This window comes from Eubalaena glacialis, chromosome 11 (assembly GCF_028564815.1).
Source record: "Eubalaena glacialis isolate mEubGla1 chromosome 11, mEubGla1.1.hap2.+ XY, whole genome shotgun sequence".
Classification (NCBI taxonomy): domain Eukaryota; kingdom Metazoa; phylum Chordata; class Mammalia; order Artiodactyla; family Balaenidae; genus Eubalaena; species Eubalaena glacialis.
Window position 1 is genome coordinate 116,620,923 of NC_083726.1, and position 21,227 is coordinate 116,642,149.

General features: G+C 44.1%; 1 protein-coding gene across 2 annotated transcripts in view; it reads left to right on the forward strand.

The window, feature by feature from the left end:
* Positions 1–21,227, forward strand: part of LOC133101371 (chromatin remodeling regulator CECR2) — a 151,095-nt gene that overhangs the window by 108,436 nt on the left and 21,432 nt on the right. For both annotated transcript variants that reach the window (XM_061206099.1, XM_061206100.1), the window contains exon 8: positions 13,405–13,558. In XM_061206099.1, coding sequence (XP_061062082.1) covers positions 13,405–13,558 — 154 coding nt within the window. The remainder of the gene's footprint in view (positions 1–13,404; positions 13,559–21,227) is intronic.

Consider the following 21,227-nt stretch of genomic DNA (forward strand, 5'->3'; position numbering starts at 1 on the left):
TTTCTTTGTGGCTCTAGTGCCGATTCCCCCCGGCTGCCCCCTCTGACTGCAGGGCACCGAATCCTGGCTTCGTCCTGCACCCCGCCTGCCCCCGCCTGCCCCCGCCTGTTCCAAGGCTCTCAAAAGCCCCACTTGAGGGCCTTGTGTCTGTGAGCTCTCCCCTGCCTCTCCCAAGCGAGGGTGTCCCCCACCAGTGCACTTCCCGACTTCATTTCGTTGGGAGTTGTCTAAGCAACTCCGGATCAGGGGCCATGTCTTCCCCATCATTGTAACCCCACAGGTGACCTCCTGGAACGCCCGTTCTGTGGTGGATGCCTGACAACCATCCAGTTTCCATAAATCTGATGCTCCTGATTCTTAATACTTGTTAATAGAAGACAGAAAAATGCGAGCACTGCCCCTGACATCTGAGGAGAAAGTGTTTATAAACTCTTGCTGCAGCACCCCCAGGGAGGGACACAGTGACAGATACATTACTTGATTTGTCGTGACTCCAGTGATATTTGTAACCATTGAGCAGGTTGGTGCTTTGGGGTGAACTTTAGAAAGTCACGGAATTGCATTTTCATGGGTGAGCATCTCCCCATCGACGTCCTTAATCCCGTTGACTATAATTACACTTGGATCTTGTCCTCCACAGCACACTGTGACCATTTTTCCAGGACTTGAAATACGTAATCTAGTTTTCTTAAAGTAGCTATTAAATAGAGATGGTTTTATAACTTTACATAACCTTGTATATGACTTTATTGATATGATTAATGACAGCACCTTAAATCATCTGTAAGGCATGTACCTAATCTGCTAAAACTTTCTTTTATAATTTCTGTCTTTTTAACTGCAATATTCAACCTCAGACTTTTGAATAGTGTAACTAAGGGAAAAAACTTACAAGCATAAAATGGATGGTTTTGATACAGAAAATTTCAGGAGTTGATTCTTTGCAAGAGAAGAAAAAATTAAATTAAGGTAAACCTTAAATACAAATTTCAAGAACCATGAAATTAGAAGCTGAAAAAAGAAATAATAGATTTGATATTTTGAAAGCTATACAGTGCTGTAAATTTGCAAGCCTTAGTGAAATGGGGTGTTGATTTCCCAAAAAAAAACCCAGAATCTAAATTATGCAACCAGAAACCTTAGCAGACCAGTAATTAGGGAAGAAGAGTTTTCACAAAAAAGCATCCCATCAAAAGCTCCAGAATCATTTAGATTTATTCACAGGTAAAATTTTCTAAACCTTTACGAAAAGATAATTTCCAAACAGCTCAAAAATGAAAAAAGAAGTGGCTTGGCTACTGTGTCCAGTGAGATATAGTTATCTTAGTGCCCCATTCCTGATGAATTTAAATATGCTCTTCATTCAGTAATATAAATGTCAAGCCTTTAAAAGTGCACTAACAAATAAAGACCGTTTCCTCATCGAAAGAATAATAACTCATAGCCCATCGGGGTTAAGTGGCATGTGTGGTACGGGAATACTGTCTTGGAAGTCTTGTGTGTGTGATGTAAGAAAAGAGTAAGAGGCAGAATTTTAGAGCATTTCGTCTGGGGGAATAGAATTGCACTTAACAAAGTCTGTTGCTTAGCGCTCACTGCCGTGCTGGCTCCCGACGTCCTGCGTGGGCGTCACCTGGGCCGCGCTAGACGCTAGACGCCGGATCCCGCCCTGCTCTCGTCCCAGCCTGGCAGGATGGCTGGAGGTGGTTCTGTTGCTCTGTGATTCATTCCTATGCCTGCTAAAGGTTAACAGTTACTGGCCATAGCAGCAAAACAGGTGCTGCTGTGAATCTGACTATGCCTGTGCAGAATTGATGAGAAAGGAGAAGGTACAAAACTGTGAGTACATGTATCTCTTCACATCTCGAGTAAGGATGCCAGACCTCTCTGTTTCTTGAAGGAAAAGTTTAGATGTCAGTAGTCACCAAGATAAATTGAGGTTTGTTGTCGCCTTAGCCAAGTCCCAGCATAACAGAGCTCTCCTCCAGAATACCCGGTGAACGTAGATATTGCGGGTGGGGGCAGTGGGGTGACTGCACTGCCTTGTCCTGGCGACATCAGGAGCACCCTCGGGGGGGGGGTCTTCATTCGAGAGGCCACCCACGGGAAATGACAACCTGTGAGCTGGGCATCCTGCTGATGTTTTTACAGACCTGTATGTGTCCATTGTACTCGTTACTGAATTTACACAATTAAATACTATGAAACAAAATAAGGGCATAAAATTTTCTATAAAAAGTTTTTATCAAACAAAAACATTAAAGATGAGTTGCTTCTGAAAGGTTGACTGTCAAATTTGGATAAAATAGTAAAAGATGAAAGGAAAAAAATTCATTACAATCTTATGGTTTCGGTGTTTGGATTGCAAGTATCGTTAACATCTCACTTGCGATTATAAAAAACAAAACTGGAAGGGCAGATAAAGGTTTAAGGGGGTGATTATTAGGAGGGAATCTCCGGGAACCCCCTCAGTGGGCCTGCATCATATGATCGGTGAATGGCAGTACATTTTTATACATTAAGTTAAAACACACACACTGTGTAGATTCTTCCTTTGACAGTGACTGTGTGAACCTACCAGTACCCATCCAAGGTATACTGGCCGAAAGGGGTCTGTTCTAGTAATAAACACACCGATGATTTGAATGTGAAATGGAAATCACATGCCAGTAAAACAGAATAGACACTGTTACAGATTACAGTGCAACATGACAGGCGCAGAGCCATAGGGTCTGGGGGGCTGCGCCTCGTGAGCTTTCCTCTAGGACCCCCCGGAGGTGTGGCGCCACCCTCTTCTAGCTGCCTGTTTGGATGAGCTTCCTGATAGCTCTGAATTTCAATTTTCTTATTAGTAAAATGAAGTGCTGTAACTTCCCAGTTTCTGTGGGAAGGACCATTGTCCAGTACCTGGCCTAGTACTTAGCGATGGATTGACACTTGGTCCCTCCATTGTTTCCGGTGGCTTGTAACTGGTGAGGAATTTTGATAGAAAACTAAATCCACGTTTCTTACCAAAATAATTGCAAGTCTACAGAGAGGCAAAGCTGATGGGATAACTCATGGAGGTATGATAGTCCTGTAAACTTTGAAATAATGAAAGAACCAGAAGGTAAGGCCGCTTTGACCACATGAAAGTTAAACTTTTATGGCAAGATTAAAGTCAAGGGGGTGTAGACTAGGGAAAGCATTTTAGCTAAGGTTACAGACAGTGATAGTCAGGTGTGTTATACACATCAGGTCTTTAACAGATAAATTGATAAGTCACATAGAAGATGGTTGTGAGGACAGGGAGACCGCCGCGCTGTCTGGCCCCAGCGCCTGCCTCACTCGGCAGAGGTGGAAGTGGCCCCCTGGCCCCTTTGCTGTTGGTCCCCTGAGAGAGCCCGTGGCCCAAGGGCTCTTCCCCTGGGCCTGAACTTCCAAAGGAGTCGCTCATAGGCACATTTGAGGAGTTGCTGCAGTAGCTTTTGGGGTAAAGGGGGTCGTGCCCTCTTTGACAGTTGGGGTTTCATCTGTACTGAGGCTGGTCATTCTCATAATGGAAAAGCTTTCTAGATTCCCCCATCTCAGCAGATCTCCTGCCATTCTGTGGTTCATTTGGGTTGCATAAACCACCACTTAGTGGCATTAGCGGCACTGAGCTTTTTCCCTCCTTTGTTGCTTTACCCTGTTGATGCCACAAGTCTCAAGCTTTTCAGTTAAGTGGTGCCACACACACGTACATGATGCTGATGTGACGCTGCAGAGCGTACTCACCTCACCTGCACAGCCCTTGCTTCCCATTTCTTAATACGAGGCTATGATGGTGAGGCTCTGGGGCTCAGTCCACAGAAATTCCAAAACTGACGTTGGCCTTCTTTGAAGTTCCCTGTAATGGCCACTGCCGAGCCTCTGACATCATCTGGGGCTGTAACACCCCCAGGAAGCTCTTTGATCCCTCGTGGCTGAGTCTGTCGTCTCTCGTCCTCCTACCTATTCCAGCCTCACTGGCCATAGAACTGCCTTGAAAGGAGAGCTGCCCTCCGGCAGCTCAGGATCCGCCTTTTAGAGCCATTCCCGGCAACCAAAGGTGATAAAACATGGCTTTCCCTTGGTAATCTGAAACAAAACTTGTTAAAAATGTTTAAACCGTTCAGGGAGTTTGACACATGTAATCTCTGAGCTTTTTTGAGCGTTTTTAAGTGAATAAGCTGCGTGGGGCCTTGTAGAGCTGAGTGTCATTTTTGCTGACTGGCCTGGGGTGCCACGGGCCCTCGTTTAGGTGGAGCCTCAGCTGGCCCTTCCAGACCTCTCTCGACTGGTGGCAGCGGCAGCACCAGCAGCAGCTGAGGACACCCTCACCCACCTTGTCCTCGCTCCTCCTCACTTGTAACTGCAGGGAAGGCGTCCACAGAGGACACGGGCAGGACTGCAGCCTGGGCGGCGGTCTGACCCCCTGTCCGTCAAGGCCACTGAGCAGTAGGTGAGTGTGTGAGCGCGAGCAGAGAGAAGGGAAGATTGTCCCGTTTATTTCGTGCACTCCTGCTATCCCAAGCTCTTTATTTACCTTGATTTCATTTTTAAAACCTCAAGCCTTTATTCAGTATGCTTTTACGTAAGATGCATTTCTAGAAAGAGAAGGAATTGTAAAAATAAGACCTAAGTTGACTGTTTGGCTCCCCTAATCTCTGGGGATGATACTCACATCGTTATTTACTGTCATTCCGAGGAGAAGGATGCGTTCCGTAACAGACACACGTGTAGTAGGAACGCAGGAGGCAAAGATGGCGGGAACTGGGGCTGAGAGTTGGAGCAGCAGACCCGTGTCGCTGAGCCCCGCAGGGAGGCTGAGGTGGTGACGGTGGCAGTGCGGGCAGAGGGGCAAGGCAAGCAGAAGTACAGAGGCAGGGTCGTGTGCAGTGCAGTCGGAGAGCGTGTGTGCTGGGTCGTGGCTGGTGTGTAAGATGTGTTGTGACTCAGTGGCGGTTGGGCTGGAACAGTCAGACTTTGGAGTCCCCTGGCCGTCCCCTGCTTGTTTGTCCATGGGAGGCAGTGGTCGGAGGCTATGTCGTTTGATCGTTGTTTCAGGAAGGTACATCTTTGGTCAGACCCCATCAGGAAGAACTGCAAGGTGAGCAAGTAGCTGTAGGGTCCCTGCTCTGGGAGCGTGGGCCTAGTGGGGAGGATGGCCTTTGGGGGGAGCGTTTCACTAGAGGATGATAGGAATGAAGGTCGAGTTGCAAGTGAGTAAAAGAGGAGTTATTGGTCAGAGTGGTATTTCTCCCCTGGAGAAGTCTGGCCATGAAAGAAAACAAAGGAATAGTGACAAAGTGCAGAGGAAGCAGCATTGAGGAGAGCTCACGGTATTTCAGGTCCCGTTTCCTTAGTTGGAGCAGGCCGTCCACGGGCTCTCGGTGCTCCTTGTGTGGTAGGGGCGCTCGCGTTTCCCGGGGGGAGACGTGAACTGGGAGGGGCAGGGTAGGAGTTGAGACAGTGTTTGGTGAAGACATGCTTTGGGGCGAGCAGCCCCCGGGAGCCACCTCTGTTTGGGAACTTCTGTTCTGTGACATGGTTCAGCATCACAGTTGTAGGAAGGGACGAAACTGCTGTTTGTATTTACTGAAATGTAAAAGTGGGCAGATGGGGGCGGAATGAGGCCCGAGGGACCTGGACTGCAGGGGGGGATGTTTGATGACAGGGGTTGGAGGGGGGAGGGGGGCGCGGGCAGGAGTGAGGGGGCACCCCCCGCCTCCCCTGCTGCCCAGTTCCCAGACTCGCTCCACTTTCTAATGCCTTGTCTCCTTTTAGCATCCATCCCATTGGCTGTTCAAGCAGTTAGTGGTCAGAGCACGTTTCCCCTGGAGGCCGTGTCTGGCTGGCTTGTGACAGTGTGGACCCTCTGCGGCCTCGCAGCCTCGCAATCGTTGATGTGACTGCAGGATTGTATGTTCAGGGACCTGGCCATTAACCGAGTACATCCTACCTTGATCCCCGAAAGGGGAAAAGCTCATTTATAAATTTCTATATTTCCAGTATATTTGGACTTATCCTCTGTGTCTTTTTTCTTCAGCTCGTAAGTATGTCTGTACCAGGAGGTAAACTGAGGCGGTCCTGTTCTGCCTGATTTGCAGGTCTCCCCAGTCCCTTCTTCCCTCGAGGCCCTGGTTGGAGGTGGCCTCAGTCAGGCTGTCCAGCCATAGTTCTCAACTGGTTTTCTGCCTCATTCCCCTTGACGGGCTCTCGCTGCCTTTGTATCTGGACAGTTACCACCTCCTTGAAAGCCTTCCCATTTTCTGCTCACTGCCCTGGGCTGAGTCCTAAATGCCCTAGTTTACATCTGGTTGCAGAGTAATCTGAATACAGATAGGCAGGTTCTTCACTGCTGCCAGCAAAAGCCTAGCTTCAAACACTAAAGTTTTAGGTTATTTGCAGCGTTGTTTGTTTGTTTATTCTGCTCTTTGGTCTTAGATACAAGTAACCATGGTACTGAAGAGACTCTTGATGTCGGTTACAGTGCTGAACATCCTGGAGAAAGCCTTCAGTGTGGCATGAGTTTTGTGCTTTTGTTTAAACAGCAGAAAATCTTCAGGTCTTTAATGGCTTACAGGCAGGGTTTCTGGTCACCCAGGAGTCCAATCTTAGTGCCTCAGAAAGTCTTTTAATTATGACTCCTGGGGAAATACCAGCGAAGGGACAGTGTCTCCCTGACCTCCTGGACTGTTTTTGTCAGGAGACTCTGGACATGCCATTGCCAGGGAGCTCGGGTCCCATGTGTGCTGGGGATGGGTGGGGGGCATGGACGGGGAGTCCTGGGCTCAGCTTCAGCCAGATTCTGTTTGTAATTGTTGAAAGGATTTCAAAGTGCTGTTTCTAATTAGCTTCTCATTGAAACCCTGTCCCGGTCCCACAGGCCTCTTCTCTGCACAGCATTAAACACAGCCCTGCCCCGTCTGCAGCTGACCCCTTCTAAAGAAAAAAAGTTGCAATGCAAAGCAGTGTAAGATTTTTTTTTAACTGCTAGTTTTTTGTTTTGGTTTTTGTTGACTCGACTGTATGTACTTGTTCTTCAAACTACTGAAGTTTAAACTATTGAACAGGTGTCTTCAGGTCATAAGTCCTGTCCACTGCTGACAAGTAGCACGGAAATTTAAAACAGACTCTTGGTGCACCACGTACATATTTTTTCCCAAATGTGTGTGATACAATTCATATAAAATGATAATTGTTCAGAATTCACATCAGATGGGAACTGCTGAAATTATAACACGTTACGATGAAGGAGAAAGGGGCATGAGAAATTGTGAGGCAAAGAGGTATCTCACTTAAGCAGAAGTGTTTTTATGCCAGCAGGCAACCCAGGGTGGGGGCAGTCTGGAGAAAGCAGTTGGGAACCAGGCAGGGATTGAAACCCCGGAGAAGGGCCACTGTGGGCAGGGGCGGTCAGGACATCGCAGCACAGATTCTGGACCTTCCTTCTTGCCCCTGGGCGCTCCGGGGGCTTTGAGTTTTGTTGTTGTCGAGTTCTCCAAATGACAGACTTTTTTTTTTTTTTTTTTTTTAAGATGTAATTGACTTATAACATTAGTTTTAGGTGTACAGCATAATGATCTGATATTTGTACACACTGCAAAATGATCACCAATAGGTCTAGTTAACATCTATCACCTCACACAGTTACAGATTTGTTCTTATGATGAGAACCTTTAAAATCTACTCTCTTATTAGCTTTCGCATACACAATACAGTATTATTAACTATGGTCACCTATTTATTTTATAACTGGAAGTTTGTACCTTTTGACCACCTTTTTTTTTTTCAAATAGATCTTTATTGGAGTATAATTGCTTCACAATACTGTGTTAGTTTCTGTTGTACACCAAAGCGAATCAGCCATATGCATACATATGTCCCCATATCCCCTCCCTCTTGAGCCTCCCTCCCATCCTCCTTATCCCACCCCTGTAGGTCATTGCAAAGCACCGAGCTGATCTCCCTGTGTTATGCTGCTGCTTCCTACTAGCTAGCTGTTTTACATTTGGTAGTGCATATATGTCGATGCTACTCCCACTTTGCCCCAGCTTCCCCCTCCCACCCCATGTCCTCACGTCCATTCTCTATGTCTACCTCTTTGTTCCTGCCCTGCAACTAGGTTTATCAGTACCTTTTTTTTTTTTTTTTTTAGATTCCATATATATGTGTTAGCATACGGTATTTGTTTTTCTCTTTCTGACTTACTTCACTCTGTATGACAGACTCTAGGTCCATTCACCTCACTACAAATAACTCGATTTCGTTTCTTTTTATGGCTGAGTTATATTCCATTGTATATATGTGCCGTATCTTCTTTGTCCATTCGTCTGTCGATGGACACTTAGGTTGCTTCCATGTCCTGGCTATTGTAAATAGAGCTGTAATGAACATTGTGGTACGTGACTCTTTTTGAATTATGGTTTTCTTAGGGTATATGTCCAGTAGTGGGATTGCTGGGTCATATGGTAGTTCTATTTTTAGTTTTTTAAGGAACCTCCATACTGTTCTCCATAGTGGTTGTTATCAACTTACATTTCCACCAACAGTGCAGGAGGGTTCCCTTTTCACCACGCCCTTTCCAGCATTTACTGTTTCTAGATTTTTTGATAATGGCCATTCTGACCCGGCGTGAGGAGATACCTCACTGTAGTTTTGATTTATATTTCTCTAATAATTAGTGATGTTGTGCATCTTATCATGTGCCTTTTGGCCATCTGTCATCCTTGGAGAAATGTCTATTTAGGTCTTCTGCCTATTTTTTAATTGGATTGTTTGTTTTTTTGATATTGAGCTCCATGAGCTGTTTGTATATTTTGGAGATTAATCCTTTGTCAGTTGTTTCATTTGCAAATATTTTCTCCCATTCTGAGGGTTGTCTTTTTGTCTTGTTTTTGGTTTCCTTTGCTGTGCAAAAGCTTTGAAGTTTCATTAGGTCCCATTTGTTTATTTTTGTTTTTATTTCCATTACTCTAGGAGGTGGGTCAAAAAAGATCTTGCTGTGGTTTATGTCAAAGAATGTTTTTCCTATGTTTTCCCCTAAGAGTTTTATAGTGTCTGGTCTTAAATTTGGGTCTTTAATCCATTTGGTGTGAGTTCAGTTTTTTTAGATTCCACATACAGGTGAGGTCATACAGTATTTGTCTGTCTCTGACTTATTTCACTTAACATTATGCCCTCAAGTCATCCATGTTGTCACAAATGGCAGCATTTCCTTCTTTTTGTGACTGAGTAATATTCCATCGTATATACACCACCTCTTCTTCATCCATGGACACTTAGGTTGTGTCCCTGTCTTGGCTATTGTGAATAATGCTGCAATGAACAAAGAAGTCCATATACATTTTCAAATTAGTGCTTTTACTTTCTTTGGAAAGATACGCAGGAGTGGAATTACTGGGTCATATGATAATTCCATTTTTTATTTCTTGAGGAACCTCCATACTCTTTTCCATAGTGGCTGCACCACTTTACATTCCCACCAGCTGTGCACAAGGGTTCCCTTTTCTCCACACCCTCACCAACACTTAGCATCTCTTGTCATTTTGATGATGGCCATCAGGCCATTCTACCAGGTGTTGCATTTCTCTGATGATTAATGATGTTGAGCATCTTTTCATGTGTCTGTTGGCCATCTGTATGTCCTCCTTGGAAAAATGTCTGTTCAGATCCTCTGCCCATTTTTTAACGGGATTGTTTGTTTGCTATTGTTATAACAGTTTGCTTTTTTAAGATGCTGTAAATTCAAGTTATTCAATTATTACATCTTATGTGCTTAGTATAAATATTAATGTATTTAAAAAAGAACTAACTAGACAACAAATTGTATGATCCCATTTATGTGAAATGTCCAAAATAAGTAAATCCATAGAAAGAATAGCTTGGTGGTCTCCAGGGCCTGGGGAGTGGGGGATGCAGAGTGACTGCTTGTTGGGTGCGGAGCTTTCTTTCAGGCGGTGAAATGTTCTGTGACTTAGCGCAGATGGCGGTCGCACACGTTGTGAACATACTGAGTGCCCCTTAAAGTTGTTCATTTCCTGTGAATTTCACTTCAGTATCTTTACGTGTATTTCTGAATGATGCAGAATCCCTGATTTAGCAGCCGTCCTTGACATTTATAATTTTCTAAGTTTTAAAATTCCTGCTTCAATACATAAAAGATAACTAATAAGAACCTACTGTATAGCACAGGGAACTCTATTTGGTGCTCTGTAATGATCTATGTGGGAATGGAGTCTAGAAGAGAGTGGACATGTGTATGGCTGATTCACTTTGCTGTACAGTAGAAACTAATACAACATTGTAAACCAACTATACGCCAATAAAAAAATTAATTTAAAAAAATTCCTGCTGCATTGTTATCGAAATATCTTAAGCTATTTAAAATCAATTTTAATACCTCACCATAAAATCTGTAAGTGGTAGTAACCTTTTGGTACTTTAACCTTTGAATTTTAGACTTTTAATAGGGATCACATGGTAGTGGGGGTAAGAAGTTAATAAAAATTGGGTTGTTTTAGAGCATGTAATACTAGGTGATTTCCCCAGCTTATTTGGGAAGGGGCTGTTCTGTGTCCGAAAGAATTTACATGCTCTTACAGAAAACTCATGTAAAAAGTGCAGGAGACATGGTAACAGTTCCCCTGCTTACAGTTTCATGTGTTTGCTTCAGGCCCTTTCTCTGTGTGTTTATTACAAACCTGGGAGCACACTGACTGTTGTCTTGTGACCTGTGTTTTTCATTTAACATCATGAGCCTTTTCATATTTCATTAAATATTCCTCAGAAAAAACAATTTTTAATGATTGCGTAGCGATTATGTAATTTTACCTATTTTTAAACATTTAAGATATTTACAGTTTTTCACTGTTTTAAATAATGTTGACTTTAACGTACTCAGAAATATTTTGCCTCGCTGTCTCACTTTTAAGATAAAGTCACAGCAGTGCAATTACTCTGTTCAGGGTTCCTGATGCGTGTGTCCATCTTGTCCTCCAGAAGATCTGTGTCCCCAGCTCATTGAGGGCGTCCATGTTACCATGTCTTTGCAGACGTGTCACTTTTTTCATCTTTTACAGTTTTGTAAGTGAAAAGGCTGTTTTGTTTTTCCTTATGATCATGGATGTGTTTTATCTACTTCTGTGAATTTTGTATTCATGTTTCATTTTTTTGGTGGGGGCTACTGTTAACTGCTTTTTGTAAGACATCTTCCCATATTAAGAATAGTACGTCGTTGTATTTGTTGAAAAAATTGTGTAGGTATTCTTAGAATGTACGTAATTACCTATTTTTCCCTTTTCCCCTCCTTCCGTTGTCTTCACGCGTGCAGTGCCACTCTTGTTTGTTGACCAGGTGACTCTTGGGTGACCAGTCCTTGGGCTGCGTGTCCTCAGTCCTCCCTAGGATGCTGATCCTCTCTAGTATGTCTTTGTTCTGGCTGAAGGGAGAGCATTTCTCTTGTCGTCCTTTGTTAGGCAGGGGCAGGACACACACACTGCGGTCATCATTGTGTGCAGTAAATAACTGGTGGTTACTCTATGTGCTAGTTTTTCTCTGCTTTTTCATTGGGTCTGATGTGTAGAAAGCAGTGCACTTTTCTTTGAATGAAATAATTCGTTTGGCGAGGCTTGTGTTCTTCTATCCACTGCCTTTCTGCCACCCTATCAGTTGACATCTTAGGGGCGTCTGCTTGGAGTCACTGTACAGCTGAAAAGAGTAAAGGCGCGTTGTTCTGGTTTGCTTTGCTTTGTTAACAGTAGCTCCACTATAACTTCTCAACTAGGTAAAGATGTTGCCCAAAAGTTGGAATAATTAGGGACCTGTGGAGCTGGGGGCAGTGCGAGGGAAGGTGCTTCCCCAGCCTTAGGAGGCTCGTCCGTGTGCCGTGCCAGCGGCAGCCCAGTGTCACAAAGGACATCTAGCTCGTGTACACTGCCTACTCTGGTTATAGGAGAAAGATTTTAGAGAACTTTGTTTAATTCTATTTGGGCGGCTGACTACAGTGTCATGTGTGCAGTAATAATGGTTAACATTTTTTTCATTTTCATCTCTCTTCTCTTACTCAGTTCATATTTTTACCTTGTCAAGTAGCCACCTTTTTTAAAGTCAGGCTCAGAATTTGAACAGTAAAACCTTTGACTTTCAGAAGGTCTGCTATCTAGGCAAGACCGCTTTCCTAATTATGAGTCAAATGACAATCGAAACAAGTTTTAAGGACCATAAAAAAAATAGTAGAAAATTTCAACGAGAGTGGTTTCAGTGTTTAATTATGACTTTGTATAGATGGCAGTCGGCTGTCATCTTTTTTTTCCCGCACATTAAGACCACTTGTGTAATTTCCACAGAGTACAGCTATCTGGCATAGAAGATTCTTATTAGGTCTTCTTCCTACTGAAAAGATCTGTTAAGAAAAAGTCGTATTCCTGATTTAGTTTTACCTAACGTGGGATAATCAGCATTATCTTTTCTGTAAGGGTAACTGGCATTTTCCCTTTGTAGACACCTGATTCATTTTTCTGTGTCTGTGCAACTTACAGGTGTTCTCTGTTGCAGGCAACAATTATTACCTCTTCAATAACAATTTTAAAAAAGAAAAAGTTCTACCTTACACATCAGCACAGAAGTCAAGGGAAGAAATTGAAAATAACGATTTCAGTCCTAGTTTGAGTGTTCTGGACTACAGAATGGCTCAGAACTAGCTATATTGGAAATATCCAGAGTAAAACTTTCAGAAATTATGATGGTAATGGTCCTGTTTTCCTTTTCTTTCCTTAAATTTCTTAGGCAATCGCATTCGCACTAACCACCTGAAATCATGATATATTAATGCTGTTTGGGTTGAAAAACAAGGGGAAAGCTCACCAGTCTGAGGGACGCAGTGCATTTCTGTGCCGTCACCTTCGTCTCTTTTCTGTATCTTAAGGCAAAACGGTGGCCCTTCCCACCGAAGCCTCCATTTTATTACTGTTTGATGAGTAAAGAAAAGTACGGAAGTGAGGCGTTTCGAAGGCGTGCACGTTACTGAAATTGTGCTAGCTCATCCTTCTCTTAGCTATTTAGGTGAAGGTGCTTTTTAAGATACCACTTTTATCCACGATTAAAGCTAAGAGTGGTGTCTCCTCTCTGCTCCGGTCTGCTCTCCAGATCATCTCCCAAAGACTACAAATTAGGTCAGTCATCGGGCCCAAGCCTTTACCTGTTCTCATCCCCACTGTGTCTTAATGTGAGTGTGTGTCTACATGCGTTCATTGATCGCACAGATGAGAAGATGAACTTGTAGTTAGGGTGTAAGTCACCCAGCTGTCTAACACTATGTGTTGAATAGAAAACGTGGAATCTTTACTCAGAGACGTGGTCTTGCTTTATTGTGTGTTGACTGAACTTCTTGGCCCCTCGCAGGAGACCCCTGTGCTCAGCAGGATAGAAAAACAGAAACGCAGGGAGGAGGAGGAGGAGCGCCAGATCCTCCTGGCGGTGCAGAAGAAGGAGCAGGAGCAGCTGCTGAAGGAGGAGAGGAAACGGGAGCTGGAGGAAAGGGTCAAGGCCGTGGAAGGTAGGAGGGGCTCTGCCCGGGGCTCTGGCAGGAGGGCTGTCTGGTGGGGGTGGGGGTGTCCTGGGAGCCCTGCCGTCGGGTTGGCCCTGGGCCAGCCCCGCAGTGCCCTCGCCCTTGCCGTGCTGGGGTCCTTCCATCCCTGCCTTCACTCTCGGCTCCGCCACGGTCCCGTGTGGAATTGAAAAAAGGTGACTCTCACAGAAATAATCTTACACACAGAGGAGATGTGCTTAAGAAAAGCCTCGGTCTGCCCCGGCGTGCGCGGGCGTGCGGGGTTTCTAACCTTTGTACTTAAATCAGATATGTTAGATGCAGTGGTGTTTATAAGCTGAACTTGATAAATCACCGGATAGCAGAGCATTTTGGCTTTGTTAAATACAGGCCAGTATTTTAAGTAAATGTATTGAACTTTTTATTTTTTATTTATTTTTATAATTTATTTATTTATTTATTTATTTATGGCTACATTGGGTCTTCGTTGCTGCGCGCGGGCTTTCTCTAGTTGTGGCGAGCAGGGCCTACTCTTCGTTGCGGTGCGCGGGCTTCTCATTGCGGTGGCTTCTCTTGTTGCGGAGCACGGGCTCTGGGTGCGTGGGCTTCAGTAGTTGTGGCACGTGGGCTCAGAAGTTGTGGCGCACGGGCTTAGTTGCTCCAAGGCATGTGGGATCTTCCTGGACCAGGGCTCGAACCTGTGTCCCCTGCATTAGCAGGAGGATTCTTAACCACTGCGCCACCAGGGAAGTCCTGCCTTCTGATTCTTAATAGGCTAACCCTATTCTGACCTTGATCGTTTCTTCATTCTAGAACGCTTAGTGCGTTTAATCTGCTAATGTAGCCTGTGCCACATTTGGTGGTATATCATACGTTGAGATTTTGCATAATTTATATCCAGTGCTAGATTTAAATTCCTCAAAATAGTAACTATGCTTTTATTTCTTTATATTTTTCAATAGAGTTCTGTAATTTTCAATGGAGTTCTTATTAGGTACCATTGTCATTTGACTTTTTTCTAAGTTGAAGTATGATTGGCATACACCATTCCCTTATTTTCAGGAGTAAACACAATTCGACATTTATGTACATTGCAAAATGATCACCACAATAAGTTAAGAATTTGATTTCTTGTAATGAGAGTAGCTTTCACATACACAGTACAGTATTATGGCCTGTGGTCACCACAGTGTACATCACATCCCCGGGACTGACTTGTTTTGTCACTGGTAGTTTGCACCTCTTGACACCGTCTCCCATTTCGCCCACCCCGGCCCCCCTTCTTTGTGTTCTCTGTATCTGCAAGTTTGGTTTCGTTTTGTTTTGTTTTGGAGGTAGATAACGGTAATGGTTGTACAACACTGTGAATGTATCTAATGCTACTGAATCACACACTTAAAATGGTTAAAAAGGTACATTTTTATATTTCTCACTAAAATTTTTAAAAAGCAAAAAGAAAAGGAAAAGGCCAAATAAATATACTGCTATTTATTAGGATTGTCTTTGTATAAAAAGGATGTTACAAGACTGGATTCTGACAAATACTCATGCTAAGTGAAACGAGCCCATGTGGAAGTGGACATTGAGACTTCCTTGTTCTCAGTGCGGTTGATGCGAAACCTAAAAATTCGTCTTGCCTCAATTACGTGGAGATTCTGTTTGTTATTCGATATAATACTTTGTCTGATATTGTGTAAATACCCTTTTTAAGAACATTTTCGAAATCTTAACCAAGTAAGGAAAATTATCAGAAGCTGCTTTTAGGGGGATTAAAAACAGCAGTAAGTTAGTGAAACAGACTGTCAGATCGAATTGTGGGTGTGGAGTGGTCCGTCTAGGGAATCTCTGCCCCGGGAAGGATGAGCATGGATAAACCCGTGCTGAAGAGGAACAGACATGAAGAAGTACCGCTGTGAGTGGTTGGTAGGTGCAGCAGACAAAACAGAAACGTATTTAGCATTATCAGGTATAAAAAAGAGGAAATTGGAAACATCAGGAAGAAATAACCTTGAGGAAAGCACAGGCAGATTCAAAGGAAACAAATATTGAAAGAACTTCTAGAAATGTAAATATGGTAATGGGAATAATAACTTGATAACTCGGCTCTAAAGCTTAGTTAGACCTGAGGAGGGAATCACACTGGAAGAGCTGCATGGGGCTTGTGCAGAACGCATCACGGAGATAAAGAGGATGGATGTGGTAGGAGAGGTCGCCTCTGGTCCATCGTTCAGTGTGCGGTCACAGAGATGCTTCAGTGGAGAATTTCACGTGGGTCTTTGTTTTAATGCAAGTTAGAGAAATACAAAAGCTGAAAGGGTCTGAGGCAGGGGAATAAAGAGAAGGGTTGGGGTCATCAGACCCGCAGGTGAGGAGGGGCTCACAAGCTGGAACTTAGTCTCAGGGCAGGCGCCAGCCTGGTTCTGGGACTGCCAGCTGTGCCTTCCCAGTGATGGATGTCTTCCCAAGGAGGGACAAGCTGGCGGGCTGTTGAAGAACGCCCAGGGGGGAAGAAATCCATCCCCCCCACTCCCCGCCGTCTCCCGTCCCCTCTAGTGCTCCCTGTGGCGGAATATAAAGCGGGCAGAGAGTGGGGAAACTGCTTGATAATTGACTCACGGGTCACAGTCTGGAGCTCCAGGGTGTGTCTGTCCACTGTTGAAAATGGAAGGATCAAGTGATGGGGCAGAGGAAATATTAGATATGAATGGTTGAGAGATGAGATATAAACTGGATAGAATACAGACCCAAGGGACCGAATCATGGAACACATGGCCCATTTCCAGTTGGGAAAAGAGGGTGTTCTGTAACAGAGATAGCAGACTTCTCAGGAGCAGCAGTAGGGTTCAGGGGGAAATGGGATTGGATTTTGTGTTAGTTTCCTAGGGCTTCCGTAACAAGTTACCACAACTAGGTGGTTTAAAACAGCAGAAGGTAAGTGTCTCACAGCTCTAGAGGCTGGAAGTCTGAAATCTGGGTGTTGGTGAGGCTCTGGGGTCATACCCTCCTGTGCCTCTTTCAGCTTCTGGTGGTTCCTGTGTTCCTTCTTTTCTGGTTTCCTCTGAGAAATTAGAAGGGAACTTCCTTAACCAATATCTATTTTCTTAAATGTAAGCGAACATTCTACTTAATAGGGAAACATCAGAAGGATTCCCTTTTTTTTTTTTTGAATTTTATTTATTTTATACAGCAGGTTCTTATTAGTTATCTATTTTATACATATTAGTGTATATATGTCAATCCCAATCTCCCAATTCATCCCACCCCCACCCCGCTCCGCTTTCCCCGCTTGGTGTCCATATGTTTGTTCTCTACATCTGTGTCTCTATTTCTGCCCTGCAAACCGGTTCATCTGTACCATTTTTCTAGGTTCCACATATAATGCGTTAATATAAGATATTTTTCTCTTTCTGACTTATTTCACTCTGTATGACAGGTCTCTAGGTCCATCCACGTCTCTACAAATAACCCAATTTCATTTTTTATGGGAATTCCCTTTTTAAAATAAATTTATTAATTTATTTTGGTTGCATTGGGTCTTCGTTGCTGCACACGGGCTTTCTTTAGTTGCATTGAGTGGGGAGCTATTGTTCGTTGGGTGTGCGGGCTTCTCATTGCAGTGGGTTCTCTTGTTGCGGAGCACGGGCTCTAGGCGCGCTGGCTTCAGTAGTTGTGGCATGCGGGCCCAGTAGTTGTGGCTCGCGGGCTCTAGAACGCAGGCTCAGTAGTTGTGGCGCATGGGCTCAGTAGTTGTGGCTCACGGGCTCTAGAACGCAGGCTCAGTAGTTGTGTCGCATGGGCTTAGTTGCTCCGCGGCATGTGGGATCTTCCCGGACCAGGGCTTGAACCCGTGTCCCCTGCATTGGCAGGTGGATTCTTAACCACTACGCCACCAGGGAAGCCCGGGATTCCCTTTTAAAGTCAGGAAGAAAACAAAGATTCCCTCTATATTGCTTCTGCTGTACTGTACTGTTTTATGGGGGTTTCTTCTCTACAATGGACCATAATGTACACACACACACACACAATTTAGGGGATGTATTTGAAACTCCAAGAAAATATCCAGGACATTACTGTAACTAATACTAATTAAGCCAGGGAGCTGGATTTGTTGTCATTACAGATATCAATGTGAGTAGTCTTTAAAAAGAGAGCATGTCCCAAGAGCAGCGAGAATCCCTGTCGCTCAGAAGGAGCCCAGGCTGACTCCCGTCCTGGGGCAGTGAAACCAGGGGAGGGGCAGAGTGTCTGGGGCCCCGAGTTTTGCGACTGCTGCCAGGGGGCACCTCTGGGTCGCCTAGCTCTGGTGCCCAGTGGGGCTCCTGCTCGTGGGGCTCCCAGGACTGGAACGAGCAGAGAAAGAGTTCTTAACCAGCTCCTCCCCAGGGCACAGCAAAAGACTGTAGACCAGGAGCTCGGTCTTTCCGGTGGAGACGTATTAGCTGATCGCCATGGCTGCAGCCTGAGGGGTAGGTTTGTACTTAAGCCTGCATCTAGGGGCCCCCGAATCCTTTCCAGAGACGTCAGAGGGCGGACCCTCCAGAGCCCAAGTTTCTTGGAGGGAGGCTTTACATGCATCTGACACCCATGGTTCACCCCTTGAACGCCTGGCTCTGGTGGCCAGAGGGGCTTGTATTCCTGGGTCCCACGGGACTGTGGCGAGCGGAGGGCCGGTTTGGGACAGGCTGGCACACTCCATGCTGTCATGTGATGGAGGCCACCCTGCTTGTCCTGGAGCTTCAGCCTGAGGGGCAGGCTTAGGTTGGGTGTGCAGAGCTGCTCTCATAGGTTGGAGGCTGTGGGTGCCTGCCGTCTCCCACTCTCCCCAAGTTGGGCCCCCAGAAGAGAGTTTATACACTTGTCTGTGACTGCCACTCAGGGGTCACTGCAGGTCCCTGACTCTGGTGGCCAGTGGGACTCAGGCTTGCAGTTGCTCACAGCCCTGTATGTTTGTGAACTTTAGAGGAAAGTGTCCAGTCAGTCTGAATCTGGGTGCTGAGACCCTCCCCTTTGGGACACTGGCAGGTCTTGGCACACCCTCAACTACTGCGAGCCACTAAAATACATCAGGCTGTCGGGACAAGCACAGGGGTTTGAGAGACGACCAGGAGCTGGGAAGAGCTGGACAAAAAGGTTCATCTCCTACATGAGGCCCCGCCTTCAAGACTGGGAGAGGCAGTTGTTTCCTCTTCTGCACAGAGATTAACACAGAGTCCAGCAAAACGAAGAAACAGAGGAATATGTTCCAAATGAAAGAACAGATGAAAACCTCAGAAAAAAGCCTTAATGAGACAGAAGTAATTTACTTGATAAAGAGTTAAAGTAATGGTCATAAAGATGCTCACCAAACTGGGGGAAAGAATGCATGAACACAGTGAGAACTTCAACAGAGAAGGAAAATATTTAAAAGTGCCAAAGAGAAGTCTCAGCGCTGAAGAATACAATAACCAAAATGAGGGGTTCAGGCGGAGACCCGATGGTTGAAAACCCAGACCAAGGCACATTATATAGCTCAGTTGTCCAAAGTTAAAGACAAGGAGAGAAAAACAACTTGTCACACACAAAGGAAACCCCACCCTCTCCCCATAAGAACGTGAGCAGATTTTTCAGCAAAACTTTGCAGGCATGATATAGTCAAAGTGCTGAAGGAAAAACTTATAGCCAAGAATTCTCTCCCTGGTAAAGACATCGTTCAGATTAGAGACATTAAGAGCTTTGCATTTAAGCAAAAGTGTAGGTGTTCATCACCACTTGTATGAAATGTTGAAAGAACTTTGTTAAATTAAAAAGAAAGGGCACTTATTAGTAAAAGGGACACATATGAAAGGATAAATCTCACTGGAAAAGTAAATACGTACTAAAGGTGGTGGGTTAATTGACTATAAAGCTAGTATGAAGGTTAAAAGACAAAAGTAGTAACAGTAACTATGATTATAATAATTAAAGGATAAACAAGATAAAAAGATGTGAAACATGACATCAAAAGTATAAAACATGAGAGTGGGGAGTAAAAATGATGAGCTTAGAATGGGGTTGAATTTAAATTGTTACAACTTAAAGTAGACTGTTGTAGATGTAAGTTATTATATGTAAGCCTCATGGTAACCACAACGCAAAAACCTACAGTAAATACACGATAAAGAGAGATGAGGGGCTTCCCTGGTGGCGCAGTGGTTGAGAATCTTCCTGCTAATGCAGGGGACACGGGTTCGAGCCCTGGTCTGGGAGGATCCCACATGCCACGGAGCAACTAGGCCCGCGAGCCACAGCTACTGAGCCTGCGCGTCTGGAGCCTGTGCTCCGCAACAAGAGAGGCCACAATAGTGAGAGGCCCGCACACCGCGATGAAGAGTGACCCCCGCTTGCCACAACTAGAGAAAGCCCTCGCACAGAAACGAAGACCCAACACAGCCAAAAATAAATAAATAAAGATACCTCTCCATTTATTTAAAAAAAAAAAAAGAAATGAATATAAGCATATCACTAAAAAAAGTTATCAAACCACAAAGGAAGGGAGCAAGAGAAGAAAGAAACAAACTACAAAAGCAGCCAGAAAGCAGTTAGCAGAATGGCAATAAGTACATACCTACCGATAGTTACTTTAAATGTAAATGGACTAAATTCTCCTATCAAAAGACACAGAGTGGCTGAATGGATAAAGAAAAAACAAGACCCATCTATATGCTGCCTACAAGAAACTCACTTTAGATGTAAGGACACACACAGACTAAAGTGAAGGGATAGAAAAAGATACCCATGCAAATGGAAACCACAAGAAAATCTGGAGTAGCTGGCCATATATAAGACAGAATAAACTTCAAAATGAAGACTGTAGTAAGAGATAGAGAGGGGCTTTACATAATGAAAAAGGGGTCAGTCTACAAGAAAATATAACATTTGTCAATATTTATACACCCAACAGAGGAGTATGTAAATATATAAAGCAAATATTAACAGACTTGTAGGGAGAGATAGACAGCAAAACAATAATAGTGGGGGACTTTAATACCCCACTGACATCAATGGACAGATTATCTAGACAGAAAATCAATAAGGAAACACAAACCTTAAATTATATGTTAGACCAGATAGACATGGACTTAACAGATATTTGCAGAACATTCCATCTTGAAGCAACAGAATACACATTCTTTTCAAGTGCACATGGAACGTTTTCCAAGATAGATGAAACGTTAGGCCACCAAAAAATCTTAATAAATTTAATAGGATCGAAATAATATTTTCCATTCACACTGGTATGAAACTAGAAATTAATAACACGAAGAAAACTGGAAAATTCACAAACATGGGAAGATTAAACAATGTGCTCCTGAACAACCAATGGGTAAAAGAATATCCCAAAGAGAATCAAAATACCTTGAGACAAAAATGAAAATGTAAGATACCAAAAATTATGGGATGTAGCAAAAGCAGTTCTAAGAAGAAAGTTTTGATAAATGCCTACCTCAAGAAAAAAGTAAAGTCTCAAATACACAAACCAACTTTACACCTCAAGGAACCAGTTAAAGAAGAACATAAAAAGCCCACAGTTAGAAGGAAGGAAATAAAGATCATAGCAAAAATAAATGAAACGGAAACTAAAAAGAATTAGAAAAGATCAATGAAACCAAGAGGTGATTCTTTGAAAAGATGAACAAAACTGACCTTTAGCTAGACTCAC